General features: G+C 41.8%; 1 protein-coding gene across 1 annotated transcript in view; it reads right to left on the bottom strand.

The window, feature by feature from the left end:
• Window positions 1–12,047: 12,047 nt before the first annotated feature.
• Window positions 12,048–20,028, bottom strand: part of KIT (KIT proto-oncogene, receptor tyrosine kinase) — a 55,358-nt gene continuing 47,377 nt past the window's right edge. Inside the window, exons 18-21 of the mRNA XM_059470958.1 lie at window positions 16,403–16,514; window positions 16,210–16,309; window positions 15,469–15,574; window positions 12,048–14,370 (exon numbers count right to left, since the gene is read on the bottom strand). Of these exons, the coding sequence (XP_059326941.1) occupies window positions 14,245–14,370; window positions 15,469–15,574; window positions 16,210–16,309; window positions 16,403–16,514 (444 nt within the window). The 3' untranslated portion in view covers window positions 12,048–14,244. The remainder of the gene's footprint in view (window positions 14,371–15,468; window positions 15,575–16,209; window positions 16,310–16,402; window positions 16,515–20,028) is intronic.

Genomic DNA, 20,028 nt, shown 5'->3' with positions numbered 1-20,028 from the left:
CCAGGTCAATTGGAAAACTAATTTCCATTTCCAATAGTCATTTACAAACCGACTGAAACTGTTAATGTTTAACGGATTCACCTCCCACAGCCTCAGCAGTATAAATGCCTTCTTTGTAAGCCTGAGTGATTCATCCTGTCACAGGGTAAGCATCCAAGACAGGTGAAGCAGTCTCTCTGCTGGCTGCAGAAATAAACCGGGGCAGGAGCTTGGCTAGGATGCCTAACGTTCAGACAGCCAAAATTAACTGAAAATAATCCCGCTTTAAGATGCTTTTGAAGATGGGAATTAGTTTGTAAAGTCATGGCAGCCTGGAACATCAAAGGTCAGTGAGCACTTTTCCTGGGCTCTTCTCTCAGCTCTGAAAATATTCTCTCTGTATCACATGAAACTCTGGTGCTCAGTGAAAAATGCCTTCCCGGTTGTATATCTGAACATGTAAATAAAAAGTCCTGTTTATAGCACAGCACACTATACTGTTTGCACTTATTAAATCCTTTTTCACTGGAAAATTGGCTCTCTGGCTTTGGATATGCATGACACATAGGAAGGATGTCTGTAATCACTTACACAAATGTCCATATCCTTCTGTTCTTCCTGCTCCCTCCTTACTGTCTCTCATGTCCAACCAAACTGCACCTTAAACTGGGAAATGAAAAAGCCATGAGGTATTTTCAGTCAGCTAGAATTACGTCTGGGTCTTGAGTATCATAAAAGCCAGAAAAACTGCATTTACTGAAACCTTTTTCTCTGAAAATGTATTAATAATGTATGATCATACTTTGTAGATAATGCAGTAATTGCTTGCTTGATTATGTAGCCAAAATAATCATTTTCAGAGATACTTGATTTTTGCCTGGTGACTGCATTTTGTAGCATTTTCAGGGTAACAGATGCTCAGCTATTTGTTCTGGTTCAAAAACAGCCCTAAATTGAAAGTGAATTACTGTAAATCTTCCACAGATATCTAATTTTACTTTAAAAATACATGCAGCCTAAATAGTCTTATACTCAGGAGGGGGAAATCCACACACAAAGCCCATGTTCAAAAGAACTCAGCACACTGCAATTAGCATCACACCCTTCCAATCCAGACAAAATGTGTGCTCAGAGAGCACCCATTCACACATGCACACATGCAAAAACATGTGCAGTCTTTCAAACTTTGCTTTTAAATGTTGATTCTGCTTCTATGCCCCAAAATAACAGTTTTTTATGTAATTTTTTTTAAGTATGTGTCTATTTCATTAAATAAATAAATGGGTACACAAATAAAGGGAAACAAATACATCTAAGTAAATAAATAACTAAATAAAAGTTAACAAATAAAAGCTGTGATCTTGGCTAGGCTCAAATGCATTTGAAAACCTGTTTGGGTGGGTAATGCTTTAGAAAGTAACAGACTATGCAAAACCTGGCCTCCGAAATGGAACCAATCCAACATACATCTAGGGATAAAAAAATACTAAAAAAGCAAAACTTACGAAGAAAATGAAACTTTGAACTGTTTCCACCAACTTCATTGACACAGAGTCATTTAGACTGGAAAAGACCTTCAAGACTATCTAGTCCAACCGTTAAGCCAGCACTGCCAAGATCACCACTAAATCACATCTCCACATAGTCTTCTTTGCCGTGATGGTAATTAGTAAATGATCATCATCCTTTATCTCAGTCTATTAGCTTTTCCACCTTGATTTGTTGCCCTCTGCCAGTACCACTATGACCAAGGCTTTGTGAAGGTCCCACATCACAGGTCTGTGCAGACCAGCTTTCCTGCTAAGTGCACAGGTACCCTTTTACTCTTCAAATCCAAGAGCAAAGCTCCCTGCAGAAGGAGCTTTCCCACCTCTGGTGTGGTGTCATGCAGCAAGAGTGTCAAGGACAGCATGCTGCTGGTGGGCAAAGCCTGAACAGAGAGGGTTCAGGTTCAGGTTCATCCACTCTCATGCCAAAGGACAGCATGGCCAGTGTGTCAGCTGATGAAGCTGAGCCTCCCACTTAGGGGCATTGCCCCACGGAGGAGGCCATTTGGAAATCAGATCTCACCATGGACTGCTGATTTTTTTTACTGAATTCTGAAAACTCCTGTTCTTGGTTTTGCCAGCTACTTTTTATTAAACAACAAATTGCTTTATTTCACTCTCTACACCTTTCTGAAAGGTGGTTGTAGTCAGGTGGGGGTTGTTCTCTTTCTTCAGACGGCAGCTGACAGAACCAGAGGACACAACCTTAAGCTGCACCAAAGGAAATATAAGTTGGATATAAGCAGAGAGTTTTTTATAGAAATAGTGACAAAATTTTGGAATGGCCTGCCTGGGGAGGTGGTGGAGTCACCATCCCTGGATGTGTTTAAACAGAGACTGGATGTGGCACTCAGTGCCATAGTTTAATTGAGGTGCTGGGGCATGGGTTGGACTTGATGATCTTGAAGGTCTCTTCCAGCCTTGTGATTCTGTGATTCTGCGCTTTTTCACACAGATGTGGGTACATTGTCTTCTCCCTTGTTCACATTTTCACTGTGGCCAGGCCTGAGGTAGGAGGCAATTAGGAAGTGAGCTGTGACCAGATGGAGCCAGTAGTGTAAATGGGCTCCTCACTACTCAATCCCACATATCAGAGCCTCATTCAGGGTGCTGCAATTAGATGAAGTAATGTCTGAAACTAAAAGAGGGAGAATGATCTTTTCTATGGTTAGTTTGCAAATAAGACATTGTAATAAAATGTCACACTGAAGAGGAAAATAGAAGAAAGAAGTGGCCAATCTGGTTTGTGATAGACTAACTAAGATCTGTTTCTAAACAGGAACTTGGGCTGGAAAAGCAGAAGAAAACATCCCATAAGGTACAGCTGGTCGTGGCATGCAGACGAAAGATAAGGGCATCAAAAAGAGAATCTGTGCTAAGTGTGGAAGAGGTCAGTGCTCAGAAATGACTCCTTACATTTCCTGTGGCAAGCAATGGGTAGACACTCTCACCCCTTGTCCTGTGGGCATCTGTCCCAGCCTGGTGGCATTGCCTCCTCCTGGTGCTGCCCCTGCCCAGTCCACTGACTACAATTAAAATGCTAAATCTTGGAAGATAAGTTTAAATAAAAGAAAATACAGACAATCTACATGTTTATTAACCACCTCATTTAAGAGGTAATTTTGCAGTCATTATCTATCTGATTTTGAGTCTTAGAATACAATTAATATGGTTTAAAAATATTCCTTGAGTGATCTACCTCCAATCACAGCCACAGGTCACTGTTCCCTGAACAACAGGCAAATGTAGATTAGGAAGCAAACTGGGAGGCAAGAGCTATGATATTCTTCATTTCAGCTGGTTCTTCCTACCATGCAGCACAAAATCCTACCTGCTCAACCACCAGATTGTGGTTTGTGTGGTGCCTAAGCATGAACTGAAACTTTCTTTAAGCAAAACAACAGTGGAAACTACCTCTGTTTCAATAAAGCCCTTAATGGAATGGCACAAGCATCAGTATTAGACCTGGGCTTATTTAATATAGTTCATAATTCATGATGTAGGATTTAACAAAGCAGTAAATTAATTACATCTGAAAAACAAACAAAACTGGAAGGTACATACTATGTTGCTGCCAGTAGTTAAACTATTTATCTGGCAGGAAGATTTTTTTCCTTCCAGCCAAAATTATTTGGGCAATTCCCCCGGATTGCTGTGTCTGCCTGTCCTGGGAGCATGGGAGCAGCTCCCCCAGGCAGCAGAGCTGGGTGCCATCAGCCCTGCCGAGTGCCTCCCACGGGAGCCGTGCGTCTGACGGCGCTGCCTGTGCCAGACTGCCTCAGGAGCTTGTTCAGATTGCGTGGACAAAGTAGCACAGAATCCATGCCTTCCACACATTTAGCCTATCTACTTTTATCCTTTCTGTGTAGTCCTTCCCACATACTTCTGTGGCAGGCACAGAGGAGAAGAGCAGCTGCGCAGCGGCTGCAGGTGGGAATTGGAATGCACTGGTGGGGATGTAATGAAGGAGATGCGTTGGCAGGAGCTATCCTAGTAACAATCAGTATCCTCAGAAGCACACAGTTAGTTTAGCAAGTTGCATCTGTAGGCACTTGGTGAAATAGTTTACTTGACAGACTTGTCAAAAATAATCAGATTTTTTTTCACGACAAAAGGCCTCTGTACAGCAAGACTAAAAATGCTGCACCTGAAGGATAGGTGCAAGAATAATGCAAATTCCAAAGTATTTCTGCTTCTTGTAAAGTCTCCATGGTTAGTCTGCCATGCATAGTCATGTCATAATATGCATAATATGCATAAGTCATGATACATAGATGTGGAGCTGGCTGTCACAGCAGTCCTGTAGAGCCCGCTTTCTACACTCGGGGTAAAATGCTAGCATCTATTTCGAAAGAATGATATTGAGTCTGTCTGCTTGGAAGTGATAGACTTTCTGAAGCCTTACGGATGTTCAGGAATGGCCTTTTCAAGTTCAGCATATACTTAGTCAGGAGAGAGGTTTTGAACATTATTAGACAAAATGAACCGTATTCATATGGTGTTTATAAAATACACTTGGTTGTTATTTCCCATTGCAGCAGATGGTACCCAAAATAAGAAATGACCTGGAACCTCATTACCAACTGCATCAAGTCTGCACAACACTGCTCAGGGAAGTAGGGAAATATTTGACTTGTTTTAATTTGAAGAAGGCTTTTCTTACTTTTAGGCTCTTAAAAAAGAAATTTAGTGGAAGAGGTTCATTGCAAATATTCCCCATGACGAGGACGGAAAATTAGAAGAAATATCCAGCCTTGTTGAATATGGTGCAGAGTACCAAATAGTGGTCACTACTTTGGGTTAAGATACATCCATGCCATAAGGCAGCTATTCCCAAGGTGTGGTGATGTCCCACTTGTTTTCAACCTCCCCTGAAGCAGCTGATGGAGCTGTTGTCCAAGACTGCAATGCCAAATACCAGAAATAATTTTTCAGAGGAACAGATGAAGTTTCTATAGATGATCAGCTTTGAGGCTGGATCTCCCCATGCTTGGGGTCTTTGTTGGGTGTCTGACACCACAATCTCAGTATGGCTCTTACAGCTCAGCCTTACTGCAGGGCTCCTTCACTCCTGCAAGCTGCCGCTGTCTTGCCTTCCCCTTTCATGCCAGTTTGCAAAAAGTCTGTCCTGGCCTTCCCACTGAAGGAATGGCCTCCAGCTACAATGGATTTTACAGCAGGCACAAACGCCCCCTGAGAGGCTCAGCCCAGCCAGTCAGCTCTGACATCACAAAGCTTGGCTTTCCTGCCTCCTCTCCTTCCCACTTTTTGATGCATTGAGCAATTTCATATTTTTATATGAATTTGAACCTAGAAAAATGTGTGCTAGTGTGCAATATATGTTTAGTCTGCCACCAGAAAAATAACTCTTTTTAATTTAAAATAATAATTTACTTGATGGTGGAGCTCTTCAGTTTTTACTGGAGGAAAAGATATCCCTGAAGATAATAATGCTTCAGTGTAGGAAAGCTGGTTTTAGCCTGTTTTCTAAAACTTCCACTGAGCCCCAGAGGCTGTTTTTTTTTTTGTCATGGAGAAGAAACAAAATAGTTTTTGTTGAAGTTCCTTGTGCAAAGGAGTAGATATACATTTTTTTCTCCAGCTGATATGCTGTAGATCAGCTTTAACCATATTTGCAGGTATTGCTGTGGTTAGGCTTGTATGAAACCACAGATTACAATTTGGGTGCCAGGCTATCTAGATAGCTCATCATATGACTGTAAGGATCTCATAGCAAAGCACAAGAGGGGTCTGTGGTTCTCTGTGCCATCTTTGCTTTAGAACTGGCTGAACACATGTGTAAAATTACAACTTCTTCCCACCTGTTCTTGACTGGAAGGAGAAGGCTTGGGCAGGCAGGCAAGGTGTGCAGATACTTGTCCACAGTTTTAATTTGTGCGTATCCATGGGCTTGGGCATAAATCAGGCTCTCTTTCTGAGAGGCTTTTGATATCAGAAGAAAAAATCTTGAAAAGATGACAAATCTGCACGCGTTCTCTGGGCTGGTGACACCAGCTGCGTGTGCTGCTCGACAAGATGTGTGGGCAGCAGGCCAGAAAACATCCCTGGTGATTTTATTTCTGAAAATATTTCTCTTGTCATGTAAGTGGTTCCTTGGACTGTCCAGTTACTAGATGGTAAATGAAAGCATTGAAATTCTTACTTTCCAACTGATTAATAGATATTTTCTTCATCATTTGTAACTACATTACTAACATGTAACTACATTACTAATGATCGTGTAATGTATAATGCAAACTACTTTGCCTTTCTATCAAGAACCTCATTTTTCTCTCTCTAACTCTGAACTAAGGGCAAAGTGTAATGAAGCAGGTATGTCTTCAGTTTGAATTATTTTACTGCCATGAAAAACATGACAAAACATGGTTCTTCTTCAGCCCTCCCTTCCCTCCCCTCCTTCCATGCAGGCGAAATGCTCTTTGCTTTGCACAAATGACAAGAGCATGTCCAAACCAGTGTCACATGGCTGCTCAGCAGGCATTGCTCAGGGCAGAGCTGACAGTGCTGCTCTGATCCCAGGGAAGTGGATCAATCTATCACTTGTGATTGGAAAAGTGCCGGGGTGGTGATCGGCACACATGACCATCACACGGCCTCAGCATCCTACGTAATTGCAACAATAGCTTACAAAGATGGTTAAAAGTAGATTTGTTCCTAAAGCTGTGCAAAGCAGAGGCCAGAGGGGCTTGGGTCAAACAAGCTGCTTGCCCTGGCAGTGTGTTTGCCTGCAGGACAGCGCTTGCTGCAGCTACAGCCCTACACAGCACACACACCCCAAAGAGAGAGCTGAGCCTCCTCCTGCTGGAGAGAGCCCCTGAGCAGCTTGCCTAAAACCAGGATCTTCTCCAGGATTGTACTCCTTGACAGAAAAATCAAAAATATGGAACCGAGCAAGAGCTGAGGGTGGCAGGGCAACTTTATAAAGGAGCAATAAAAATGAAATCAAACCAAACCAACCAACCAAACAAAACCCAACAAAAAACCCAAACAAACAAACAAGCAAAACCAAAGAAAACCACCAAAACCAAAGAAGGATTAAAGACCCTAAAATAATTTTTTTTCATTCCAGCTCTTTGGGGCAGAGGCTGTAAGGAAGCAGATAATGTGCTTCCTGCTGGGATTAACTGGCAGAGTAACAGAGACTACCTGGGAAGCAAACCCTCTGGGTTAACTCCTCTCAGTGCCAGGGAAATTCCTGCACCTTCTCAAGTGCTGGTGGCACCTTTGCAAGGGGCCAATGGGATACAGTGCAGATGCTCCTCTTGACCCTAGAAGTGCCATATGTGCCTTCCCAGAGAAGCTGTCTGGTGAGCACTGGTGGGGATGATCATCCCTGTGGTGGAATCCCACTGCTCTTGCTGCCTTGGTCCTGCCGGTGCGTCCCAGAAGGAGCCACACAGGCAGTGCAATGCTACTTGCAGTCAATGGAGGAATCTTGAAGGAATGGTTTTTTTTGATGAAAAAAAAAGTTCTGTTTTTTTTCTTCCACTCAAATGACCAAAATCAAATCAGCTTGGTTCTTTTTCCTGCCACCTTACATGTGAAACTCCAAACAAGTGCTGCCATTCAAAGGGGTCTGAGAGATGCTAGGAAATCTCTCAGGAGTTGACAGTCGATGGCCAGGTGGGATGCAGCAAGGAAGGCACTGGTCAGCCACGTCCTCTGGCTCCTGAAGGAGCTCCCTCCCTGTAACCCAGTGCTCCACTTCTGAATGGCAACTCCCCACTACCAGGCTCAGGTATTCCCTGCTATTGCCCCAGGCCTCTGAATCTCCAGGAGTTCAACAATAAACTTCTGAAAGGTAATTATAGTCCTTGTGTTGGATTAATTTCCTGGGGAGGGAGGAGTTATTAGAGGGATGAGTTATTAGTACTGCCTATATTTTTCTATTTTCTCCATGCCCCATAATGCTAGAAGCTCTAAAAGGAAAAAATAAAACTTCAAAATTTAGATAACTGCTTGTAGTGAAGCTATCAGATTTTATCCTACTTAATTTATTTCATCAATATAGTTCAAAGGATGCAGACAACCATCCTCTACAAACATTTATTTTCATTATTAAAAGAGAAGGTATTGTAAAATACACTTAATTCCCCACTACTACCCTTTTTAGTGTCAGTGTTCTCAGATTGAACAGCTAAAATGTATTACACCAGTCATTTCTCCCTCTTCTCTCAAAAGAGAAGCTTTGCAAACACCAGGATTAGAGAGGAAACCTTTACAGGCCTGACTTCTGAGGGGATAAAGCCAACATTTCTTCCTCTGCTGCAGCCTGGCTTGCCCATGTGCTGGTATCCAGACCCAGAGGCTTGACAAGCTTCTGCTTCTCTTAGCAATGCAGCAGCTCCAGGCTGTCCCCAGACAGCAGGGGCTGTGCAACTACTTACTGCTCTTGGTGCAGCATTTGCCACTTTGGTCTGTTGTTTCTAGTCCCAGTCCTTCCCTGGGTCCTTTGCTCAGAGACATCCTATCGACCAGTGACTTAAAATATGTTACACAACAATATGGGAAATTTCAAATAGTGCTAATTTCTGGAAGTAACTAGCTAGTGTTTAATCCCAGCTAAAGAAGAAAAATGCAAACAGCTTTTGAATGGCTGAAGGGGAAAATAGAAATATGCTTTAATGTCATAAATAAGTTTGAATCGGCTTTGCTATTTTAACTCAAAAGAGAAAATGTCAAAACCAGCATCTGTGAGGTTCTAATTGCCCTTTTTTATTCCACTGCTGTGAGGAACTGATTTAATTTTAAAATATTAATGCTTCAACATTGTTTAGTTTCATTTCTTGAACTGTGGGTTATGAATCTGCTATTTGATTATCAAATGGAAAAGCACCAGAAGGACACACGCCTTGGCAGTGACAGCACACGCAGCACATGCACAGAGAGGCTCTGTTGCTGGGTAACCCCCTGGAGGGAGGAGAGGAGCTCTCCCTCTAAGCGGGCACCCTTTAGGCCATAGACGGGGTTCTGATGGCCACAGCAGCTCCACCCACAGACCCACATTAAGAGCAAGGCCCCCTGCCCAGCAATGGTATTGGAATCAGTTAAAAATACATGCAGTATAATTCACAGAAGAGCAGCCAGCCACTGGCACGCCTTCATCTCAAAATGTACAAATTTGGCACTTTCTACAGCTGGAGAAAGTCCTGGGGGTAACTTGTGCTACACACTGGTGTTTTCTGGTCTATAAGGGAAGCTACATGCTGTGCCTTCCGTGTGGGGACCTGATGGCTGGGTAGTGCTAAATGTGCCATGCAAAGCCCTTATCTGATGTTGCTGACAGTGCTTGGGGGGAGCACACACAAAGCCAAGCAGGCCCTTTGGGCTATACTGGTTTCTGCTGCCTGTCACAACTTAGCTAAAACGATTTCTAGGGCACAGACAGAAAAATCAAGTGACTGGAGCTACTGCTGCTAGTAAATAATCTCTGCTGCCTGGCTGGCAACTGACAGATAATGATCCTCACCAAGAAGAATGAATGATAATCAATTTTAGAAATATGGACAATCTTTCAGGAAACATAGCTTCAGAGCAATTTCTGGACAGAAAATGACTAGTTACAGCATAATCTTCTGATAAATTAGTGCACAGGAAACATGGCAATTGAAGGTCATCTTTAATCATTACTCATAGTTACAGAAGTTTTTGTAAGCCACAACTGAACTGCAGAGTAGATTATCACATTTTTGTTACAACTTAGGTTCTAAACCAGAAGCTAAAAAGTCTGTGCAACTGTTCCTTCTCCTCTATTGAGACTCAGACCTCCCTACAGGACAAGTAGGAACCTCCCTAATCCATATGAAGGAAGATGGAAACATTTCTCTCTCTGGGTTTCAGCCTCCAACACACTAGAATTAAGGATGCTGTTGTCCAACTTCTCCAGTGATCAGTGTGAATATTTTGGTCCAGGGTGCGAATGTTCATATGCTGGTGACTTAGCCCAGGAACATGTCTCCATTTGCCTTCCCAAAGACCTATGTAGAGATCTAAAGAAGAACCAGAAACAGAAAAATGTGGTGGTGATGCGTGTGATACTGATCACTAACTCCATGTATACCCTAGTGCTTCCATGATCTTTCCTCTTCTCTCCCACAGAGCCCACAAATATTTTCTTTTCTAGCTAGTAAAGGGAACAGAGGACAAGTCACTCTCTAATGTTCACTGTAAAGGAGGGATTTTCTTTCCTACTTCTGGCTGAGTACATGTTACAGCTGAGATTCTCCAAAGTGCCCTTGGCTGACTGCAATATCACAGAAGGGTTGAGGTTGCAAGGCAGGTCATCTGGCCCAACTCCCCTGCTTAAGGAGGGACATATAAAGCCCCTTTCCTGGGACCATGTCCACATGGTTTTTGATTATCTCCCAGCACAGAAAATTCATAATCTCTGGGTCTCTGGGACAATCCATGCCAGTGCTTAATCACCCTTAAAGTAAAAAAAAAAAAAAAAAAAAAAAAAAAAGGTGTTTCCTGATGTTGAGGGAGACTTACACATTTCCATTTGTGCCCAGTGCCTCTGGTCCTGTCACAGGGCACCCCTGGCCTGAACCAGGTTTCTGCACCCTCTCTTCAGATACTTGGTCCACGACAGTCCATGGCCCTGATGGTCCATGATGATAATATGGTGCTGGTTGCTCTTTATAGCTGGGTAAAACAATGCTTTGAAGGGCAGATAAAAGACATATGAAATGTCAATATGGGCCTTTCCATGAAAGCTATTGCTTAGAACTGGCACAATAAAATAATTCAGAAGGAAATAGGCTGTTTGACCCATGAGCAGGAATGGAAGTGGTAATCACTGCAAGCCTTGTAATCAGAAAATAGGAGCAAGATTTTTTTCAAAAAACAGAGATGCAATATCCTAGGGTGTTTCAGAATGGGAAACATTCCAGGAAAATAAAATTAATGATGTGATAACCAAATAAATGCATAAAATTGCTCCTTTGGCTATGCTAAATGAGAACTCCCAAATTATTTGTACAATTCAGCTGCAGGAATCCTTCAGAATGAACTCTACTCTGCTTGAATGTGGGGGTGGTGGACAAGATAGGAAAAAAATGGTTCCATATCAGACACCATCTTGGTATCTTCTGAAGCATTATTAGAAACAATGACAATGCCAGTTTTAACAAAGCTTGTATCTCATGGCTCCTGATAAAACCAGGTTATAATTTCCTTAAATATTTTTAACAAGCAAAGTGAAGACCTGTGTGGAAGAAGAAAAAAAAACAAAAAGGAAGCTGTTTTTACAAAAGAAGCTGAAGAAGGGGAGCTTTTCAAGGTTGTCTGCTGACAGAACAGGAATGTTTAAGGACCAAAATGGTTGAGGTTTGTCTCCCATATAAGTTAGTAGGGGTTTTAGTAGGGTAATTTTAGAGATTTATACGCTCCATAACTACAATTAAATCATATAACAAGCAGGCAAACCCTTAGGCAGCACAGGAACAAGTGTGAGATGGGGAGTCACAGATTTCACACCTGGAGTAACTACGTCAGAGGGACTCCCACCAAGACACAGAGTACCTGCTCAAGCGAGGGCAGCTTTCCCTTCATGACCCCTCCCAGTGCAGCAGCCCCAGGTATCTCCTGCTGCCTCCCAGCACTCGGCCAGTCCAGCACGAGCTCTCATGCCAGCCTGAAAGAGGGGCCAAGAGCACGTACATGGCTTTAAGCAAGGGGGAATATTCAGCATCACTGCAGCCTTTGAGTGGCTCCAATTCCCTCTGCAACCACTTCCTTAGCAATAGTGAGAGACCTTAATTTTAAACGCTATTTATGACATATCAACTGCACCAACAGACTACAAGATCAATCTTCTAACTGCAATTTTCTCCCAGAACAAAGCTCCACTGGAGTTTTCAAGTATTTGTCCCATATATTCACAGGTAAAGAACTTACATAGCAAATAAAATTTTTTGGCAGGTATTTGCAAAAGTGTTTCTGAATGCCAGACTTGAACCTGTGTGTGGCCAGACACTGAGGTTTTGCTTCAACCCAGGAATTTATTAAGACTTACATGAAAATATTCAGTTTTAACATAATACACATTGTTCGCATTTGAATACATATTTACAGATTTATTTGAACTTTTCTTAACTGCAATTCTACAACTGAGCAACATATCCATAAGTGTTTCATAAACTTTCAAACACTTACATATTTATACATATAGTTTTTGCATATATATATATATAAAAAAATATTTTTGAGACTCAAGGACTGAGAATAGTCAAAAGGACATTATTGCTACATTTCCATATTTACAAAAACAATGCATATACCCAGTCAAAACACCAAGCCATTGCAAAATAAGTTTCAAACCCCCCCCCCAAATTATAAAAATATAAATTTCAAGAACGAAAAAACCCAAACCTCTTTCAGCTAAGTGTCTGTAAAGTACCGAGACATCTATAACAACTAGTTTGTCTACAGTTGCTCCAAAAGCCAACACGTTACAAAAGAGCTTTTATAGCATTAAACTGAAAATGCTCAACAACTAGTATGCATAAGAGTGCATCCAAACAAATGGCTAACTTTGGAAAGGTGCAACAGCCTAAGTAAGTTCAGTGCAAATGGCTAATTTTTTTTATTTAACTCTGAAAGACGGATTCCTGTAACAACAAACCAAATGCACAGTCATAGAAGGAGTGCGGTATTCAATGTAACCCAAAATATACTACCAGCGTGTGTATTTACAATTACCTTGTATTTGGGCAGCTAGTTACACATTTGAATTGCATGTAAACTCAACCAAAATCCTGGTAAAGTAAGTAACAGAGTGCTTAAGTGCATTGTAAATAAATAGATACTCAAGCAGTACTCTGCCTCTGAGAAATACTTCTCTCAATGCCTTTACTTATTTTTAGGGGTCAGAAACAAAGGAAGACAAGAACCAGCAGTGTTCCTGGTGGGAAGAAAAGGGGTTAGAAAACACTTTTAAGCACAGCCCTGGGCTCAACAGATTCTGACCCCAAAGCTTCATGTCTTTCAAAGATGAATGAAAAGATTCTTTGTTTTATGCCATTTATAAATTCGGCACTTCTCAGTTAGACTCTTCTTCATTATCATCTCTGGACTACCAAAGAAACAACTTGGGGTGGAGGAGAATAGCCCTTTCTAGTTAACACTATCCATGACTGCCTGTGGGAAAGATTCACCTGGGTAGGACAAGATAAGGAAAGGGCCCCCAGGAGAGCATTATTTTTCTCTGGTCTCCCTTAGATAAGATGAGTCGTTAAATGGCCTCTTCTCTGTACACACAGTTTACTGGAAGCAGCCTTCCTCCTCTTTTCTGACCAATTTGGCAGGGCCCATCTATCTTTGGGGAACACTTTTAGATGCAACTATTAGCAAAACAAATGTCAAAGTCTTTGGGCACCCCAGGCAGAGGGCCACAGAAGCAGTTCAGGTTCCATGGTGGAGTGAGACCCAGCAATGGGCAGCTTCATCCTGGCAGGGAATGCACTTCCTGGTGGGAAGTAGCGCATATATCCATGGAAACAGTGCAACTGGTCTGCAAGGCTGACAGCACAGCTGGGAAATAAAAATGAAAATCCATACTCTTCCTCCCTTCTCCTTTGGTTTAAACCCCAGAGCTCCGAGGAGGGTTTCCAGCTGTGCAAATCACCTTTTGGAAGGGTCTTGGTTCCTTCACCTCTTTTTCCCAGACAAATACAGCACCCTCATTGGCCTCCAAACTATAATACCTGCCTGAGAAAGCCTTTCAGGCTTGGCTGGATGTGGAAAGGGGTTTACAAAACCATTAACTTAATACTTGTTTATTTCAGAAATTCAGAAAAACAAGATTAACTAGAAAATGACTGTATGCATTCCAGGCACAGATCCAGAGACTAATCACTGCAGATTTGGTTTGATCTACAGTCATCTAATTCCACACCCTGGTTTATGATTTCTTTTGTCGGATGTTTTTTTCACATCTGGCTCTCTACTGCAAATACACACAATATAGCAAAATATATACAGCTTCAATTAACACTGCAATGATGCCTGTAACCGTGCTCAGCAGATTAAGTTTATGTATAACAGTGCATGGTAAAGGACAGTATTACAACAACATTTCAGCTACACAGTGGTAGTAGTGAGTAAAAGAAAGAGAAATTACTGAAGTTGTCCCTCTCTCAGCCCCTGCACAATAAAAACAGCTAACACATCTGATCTCCTCTTCTTCACATGCCACTCAAACATCTTCGCGTACCAGGAGAGGCTGAGTCGAGGAAGCACTGCTGCCTACCGAGTTAATCCTCACAGCGTGATCTGGAGCATTTCCTTGGCTGGAAGGTGGGGTCGAGAAGTTGGCATAAACCTGCAGAAGCCAAACACTGGTGTCAGTACTCTGCAGACTGCTCCCTTCACACGTTCTTGGAGAGCATTCCTTTCTTAGTCTTTTCCCTCCCTGTACTATACACTGCTGTGGAAGGGCTCCAGCTCAGGAACTTCTTTGCAAATCAAAACAGTGTCAAAAGGTCTTGGGCTTAACTGCTACTTATAAAGAATCACGAAGCTCAGTCTCAGTTACTAAAAACACTCTAGTTTCCAACTGCATGCCAAATTTCAACTGAGCTCAAAAAAAAGAAATAGCTCAGGTTATTACTAAGCTCCCCCAGAAATCTCACTAATAATTCCTTCAGATTCTTGCTTTTGTTTTAGTAATGCCTGCACCTGCCAAAAATACACTACAGGATGCAATTGAACACCAGCAGCTTTCAGTTTCCTCTTTTCTCAAATTGTCAGGAAGCCATGTACTCTCTTCCCAAACGAGGCATCCAGAAAGTAAAAGGAAGCTATATTTTTAAGTCAGGTCTAAACCCTAGCAACACACAAAGTTATGGAGAGAGATGATCCAAGTTTAGGATGTGCCTCCAGTTTTTCTTTGGACAGTTTTTTCCAGTTGCCTGCTCAGAATAAGCTTTTGCCATGGAATGGTTGAAAGAGCAGCACACACAATTTGTCACAACATACCTCCAAGGTTATGTAAATGTATTAGGGGAGGGAAGTGAGAAGATGCAGAAGAGTGCCAAAGGCTCCACCCCTTCATCCAACGGCTTTCAAATAAAAACTAATTGTATTTATTTCTGGGATGTTTCCCAGATTAACAGAATTTTTCATAGTTTAGGATAAGGTGAATTTATGCAGTACTGTTGCATTTTGTAATGTCAAAATTGTTGTGACAGGTCTATTGTAAGTGAGAAACATCAGTAATGCAAAAAATGTTCTGCAGCTAATAAATGTTGGGTATGGGCTTAGATAGATACTGTCTAATGGAATAGCCCAAACATCATTCTTACTACCCAGACTGATGCTGCAAAGCTACATAAGTAATACCAGAAATGCAGTGCCTGGACTCTCCTTCTCACAGGTCTAGTGTAACATCTTGCTTGAAACTGCTTAATCCATAACTTACCCGGGGGGCATTATCTGAAAGCTGCTGCTCTATCATCTGTACAATTTGTTTAAATGTGGGTCTCTGTAAGGGATCAGAATCCCAGCAACTCTTCATTATGTCATACCTGTAAAGACACCAAAATTAAATACTGCTCATGAAGAAATCCTTAGTTCTTATCTCTCCTGCATTATTATTTGAAACAAAAGCGTTGCATCTTCTTTAAATGACTTTAAGAACAGGAATGTTGCTGCTAAGACCTGTGTTTGTGACAACAGAGAACTCACCACTAATGGGAGGCTCTGGACATAGTTTCTTTGACAGCTTGTTAAATGCCAATCCATTTACAAAATAGTGAATTAGGAATGTCTCATAAAGAAGATCAGTAGCCAGCCCTCTTGCTGTCAGGAAGTAAGGCAAAATGCAGATGCTCTACAGTCTGGTGATACATCTCACTGACTTCTTTATCTGAAGTAAAAATGTTTAATTATGTTTTGTGATCTGTCAATAATTTATTGACAGCGAGCAGGTGCCATGACAAAGTGATTAGATGGCACAAGGCATGAGTGTATTTCATTCCTTGTAACAACACAGGTGTGTATTCTGCTACTTAAGAGTACATGAATTATTTAAAACATGAAAATAACTTTAAAAAAATTACAATGGGGCAGTGCAATGAGCCTTAGTGCAAGAACAGAAGCTTCCCTTTCTTCACATCTTTACTGTTGTTTGGACGATTGGAGGTGCTGGTTGCTCACTTACATTTCAGGTGGCGCACACTCAGGGCTGAACATCCTGTATCCTTCTTTGATCATTTTATAGAACTTGGAGTCCACAGGTATCCCTGGATAGGGGCTGCTTCCTGTTGAGAGAGCAGGTGAGCAATATGATTTCTGCACCTACAGTAAACCCCCAAATGAAACAGATATGAAGTACACATCTTGAAGGAGCTTACCTAAAGAAAAGAGCTCCCAAAGCAATATCCCGTAAGACCAGACGTCACTCTCAAAGGTGTAGACGCAATTGAAAATACTTTCAGGTGCCATCCACTTCACGGGAAGACGAGCCTTTCCAGGGAAGAGGGAATAAATTTAGACAATAGATATAAGGAATAAAGAATTGATAAGGTAAAATCAACTTTTTCTGTTTTTTAATGTGCATTAAGTATTTTTAAAATCAAGAAGTATCCAACAAAAAAGAAACTTTTAGCATTTTAGAGTCTCCAAGTGCTGCATTGCTAGTGATCCATCTTTCTGTGGGTCCACCAAGCAAATAAATACTGTTCCTTGCACTCTGATTTTCTGAATACTGTTTGACTCCTTCTGTCTAATTAATAAAGGATATCAGGAAGTCAGAGGAAAATAATGTAAGTGATCATGGCATGGTTACTTAAGCATGTAAGCAAGTCTACTTTGGTAGACTGGCTGGCACAGGCAGCCAAATAAGATTGACATAGTCAAGATGCTTCAAGGCTTTAGTCAATACATTAGCTCCTTAGTCTATCAGTAGAAAAATTTAAATTCAGATAAAAGTAATATATATTAATATATATATTTTTGGGCAGAAGTATTGATCTGCTGGAGGGCAGGAAGGCTCTACAGATGTATCTGGACAAACTGGATTATGAGCCAAGCCAGTTGTATGAGGTTCAATAAGGCCAAGTGGTGGATCCTGCCCAGCAGAAAAGGACCTGGGGGTGCTGGTCAGCAGCAGCTGAACATGAGCCAGATGTGCCCAGGTGGCCAAGCAGGCCAATGGCACCCTGGCCTGTGTCAGCAACAGTGTGGCCAGCAGGAGCAGGGCAGTGATTGTCCCCCTGTACTCAGCACTGGTGAGGCTACACCTTGAGTGCTGTGCCCAGTTCTGAGCCCCTCACTACAACACTGACATTTAGGTACTGGAGTGTTTCCAAAGAAAAACAAAGAAGGTAATGAAGAGTCTGGAACATTAAGCCCTACAGGGATCAGCTGAGGGATCTGGAGTCATTTATCCCAAAGAAAAGGAGGCTGGGGGAGACCTTAGTGCTCTCTGCAGCTACCCAACAGGACTCTGTAGCAAGGTGGGGATCTGTCTCTTCTACACAACAAGTGACGGGATCTCAGAAAATGGCCTTGAATTGTGCCAGGGGAGGTTTGAATTGGATATCAGGAAAAATTCTTCACCAAAAGGGCTGTCAAGCATTGGAATAGGCTGCCTGGGGAAGTGATGGAGTCACCATCCCTGGACATATTTAAAAAACATGTTAGATGTGGGGCTTAGAGAAATGGTTTAGGGGACTTGGTAGTGCTGGGTTAGCAGTTGGAGTGAATGATCTAAAAGGTCTTTCACCACCTGAACAATTCTATGATTCTGTGATTTTTTTTTAAGTTTGTGTGGGAATGGAAAGATCCCTTATGAATGCTAACTGGAGCAGAAGAAAGGACACAGGAAGCCTTTGCATTTGCTTCCACCTTCCTCTCCCTGGTTTGCCCTTTCCTTGTCTGACTGTAGGAGCTGGTCAGACCTCTGTCCTAAAGATTCTTCCTGCTTTGGAAAAAACAGACTTCTTTCTCCCAATGATCAGAAGGCTTGAACACATCTCATGTGAAGAAAGTTTGAGAGAGCTGGGGTTATTCAGTCTGGAGAAGAGAAGGGAGACCTCATTGTGGCCTATATAAAGAGGACTTACAGCAAAGATGGAAAGAGACTTTTTACTGGGGCTTGTGATGACTGAACAAGGAAAAATGGTTTTAAACTGAAAGGGCATGGATTTAGATTGGAAACAAGGAAAAAAATTATGATGAGGATAGTGAGAGACTGGAACAGGTAGCCCAGAGAGGTTGTGGATACTTCATCTGGGCAACATTTCCAACACTGGAGATGTTCAAGGTCAGATTGCATGGCTCTCTAAGCAACCTGATCTAGTGAAAAGATGTCCTTGCCCATGACAGTGGGGTTGGACTAGATGATCTTAGAAGGTCCTTCCAACCCAAACCATTCTATGATTCTGTGATTCTCTGAACTCAGAAAACTTAATGGATAACCTAAACAAATAAAACTCAGTTGCACACTTCCCTCCTAAGCTGCTGTTTAAACTTCCTACTCCCAGGACCCTTTATGATCAGGCAGCTCTTGACCTGACCTTGAGCCTGAAAGTAGCTTGGTTACACTAAACACTACTCAATATTTTGTCACAGCAGGCACTCATGAATCATTTCAGCTCCTACTGCTCCCTAACCTGAACCAGTGGCTGGTACTGACATTGTTTTGAAGAAAACCAATAAACCTGTCTCACAGCCTAAAATAAGGATGCTGTAGGTACCTGAGACATCAAGGCCTGCTGGGTAACAGCACAGCACCAGAGTTACGTCATACCTGAGGTACCATGGATTGACTGAAGTTATCTGAGTGGCAAACCCCTTTGGTGAGAGATGCTCAGGTGTGCCATTTTCTCTCTTTATCAGCTTGCCAAAGGCAGGACAGGTAAGCTTTAGTTCATGTGCTGTCAAGCCCCTAAGTAATGACCAGCCCTCATCATTAAGATCATGGAGCCCTCAGCTGAACTGGGGACAAGGGCTGCCTTGCTGAACATGGATCTTCTCCTTTGAAAAACTGTGCAAGGGAAAGCATACGTACTCTGAAGGCAGCAGCTGGCTGCACCTATCTGACACAGACTTAGAACACTAAGCCAGGCAGCATAAATGATTCTGAGATGCAAAATACCTATACTTCATAAACACTTCCCCAGCTTAACCACAGAGAAGCTCGATTTTCTTTTGTAGTAGGGCTCTTTTTACTGCTCTGGCACTTTAAAGGGGACTGCAAGAGCTGCCAAGGTAATCTGCATCACTTCAAAGTGCCTTTGTACCCCTCCAGAGGTTTAATAGGTACTTGTGAGGTCGGTACTCTTCTACATGGGAGGTTTTAAACTTTCCTCATCAAAATATAGTGTCTTGTTCCAACCCTGTTACAGGGTTTGAACTACAGCTGCAAGCTAAAGCTGTGTTTGTTACACATACGAGGGAGGTTAGGATGTCTCTATTGAATCAGAGAAAACCAAGATGTTTTTGCCTCCCATTGATGCTCTAATCAGTAAATTCACACTTCAGTTTTCATTGTCTGAGTGCTCCCTTACAAAAAAAGAGAAGCTGCAAAACCCTGATTATTTAGATATTTTTAAAATAAACTATTTCAATAACTGAAAAATAGTGCAATGCACAGGGATAATGTTTCCAAATAATTCCAAAATTAAAATTAAATCCAAAAACTGGGATACTAGAATATTTCCATGTCAAAACTAGCAATTACAGATCAGTACTTTTGAGTACATTCATGTATAATAAGAAGACTGGACATTATATTGGTGCAGCAAAAACATTTATTTCACTACAACATGCATTCAGCTATGAGCACATATTTTCCAGTATAACAAGTATAAACTAAGAATTTTGTCAGCACACACATCTATGTCAGAAACTTCCCCTCCTAGCCAACACTGAGATATATATATATACACACCAGAACTGGAAAATCCAGATTTCCATCTAACTAAAAAAGACTTTTATTTGCACATCAAGACAACAGGAACTTGCTTAACTTAAA

Source organism: Ammospiza nelsoni, chromosome 4 (assembly GCF_027579445.1).
Source record: "Ammospiza nelsoni isolate bAmmNel1 chromosome 4, bAmmNel1.pri, whole genome shotgun sequence".
NCBI classification, from domain to species: Eukaryota; Metazoa; Chordata; class Aves; order Passeriformes; family Passerellidae; genus Ammospiza; species Ammospiza nelsoni.
The sequence above is the reverse complement of the archived record's forward strand: the minus strand, read 5'-3'. Positions and strand labels throughout refer to the sequence as shown.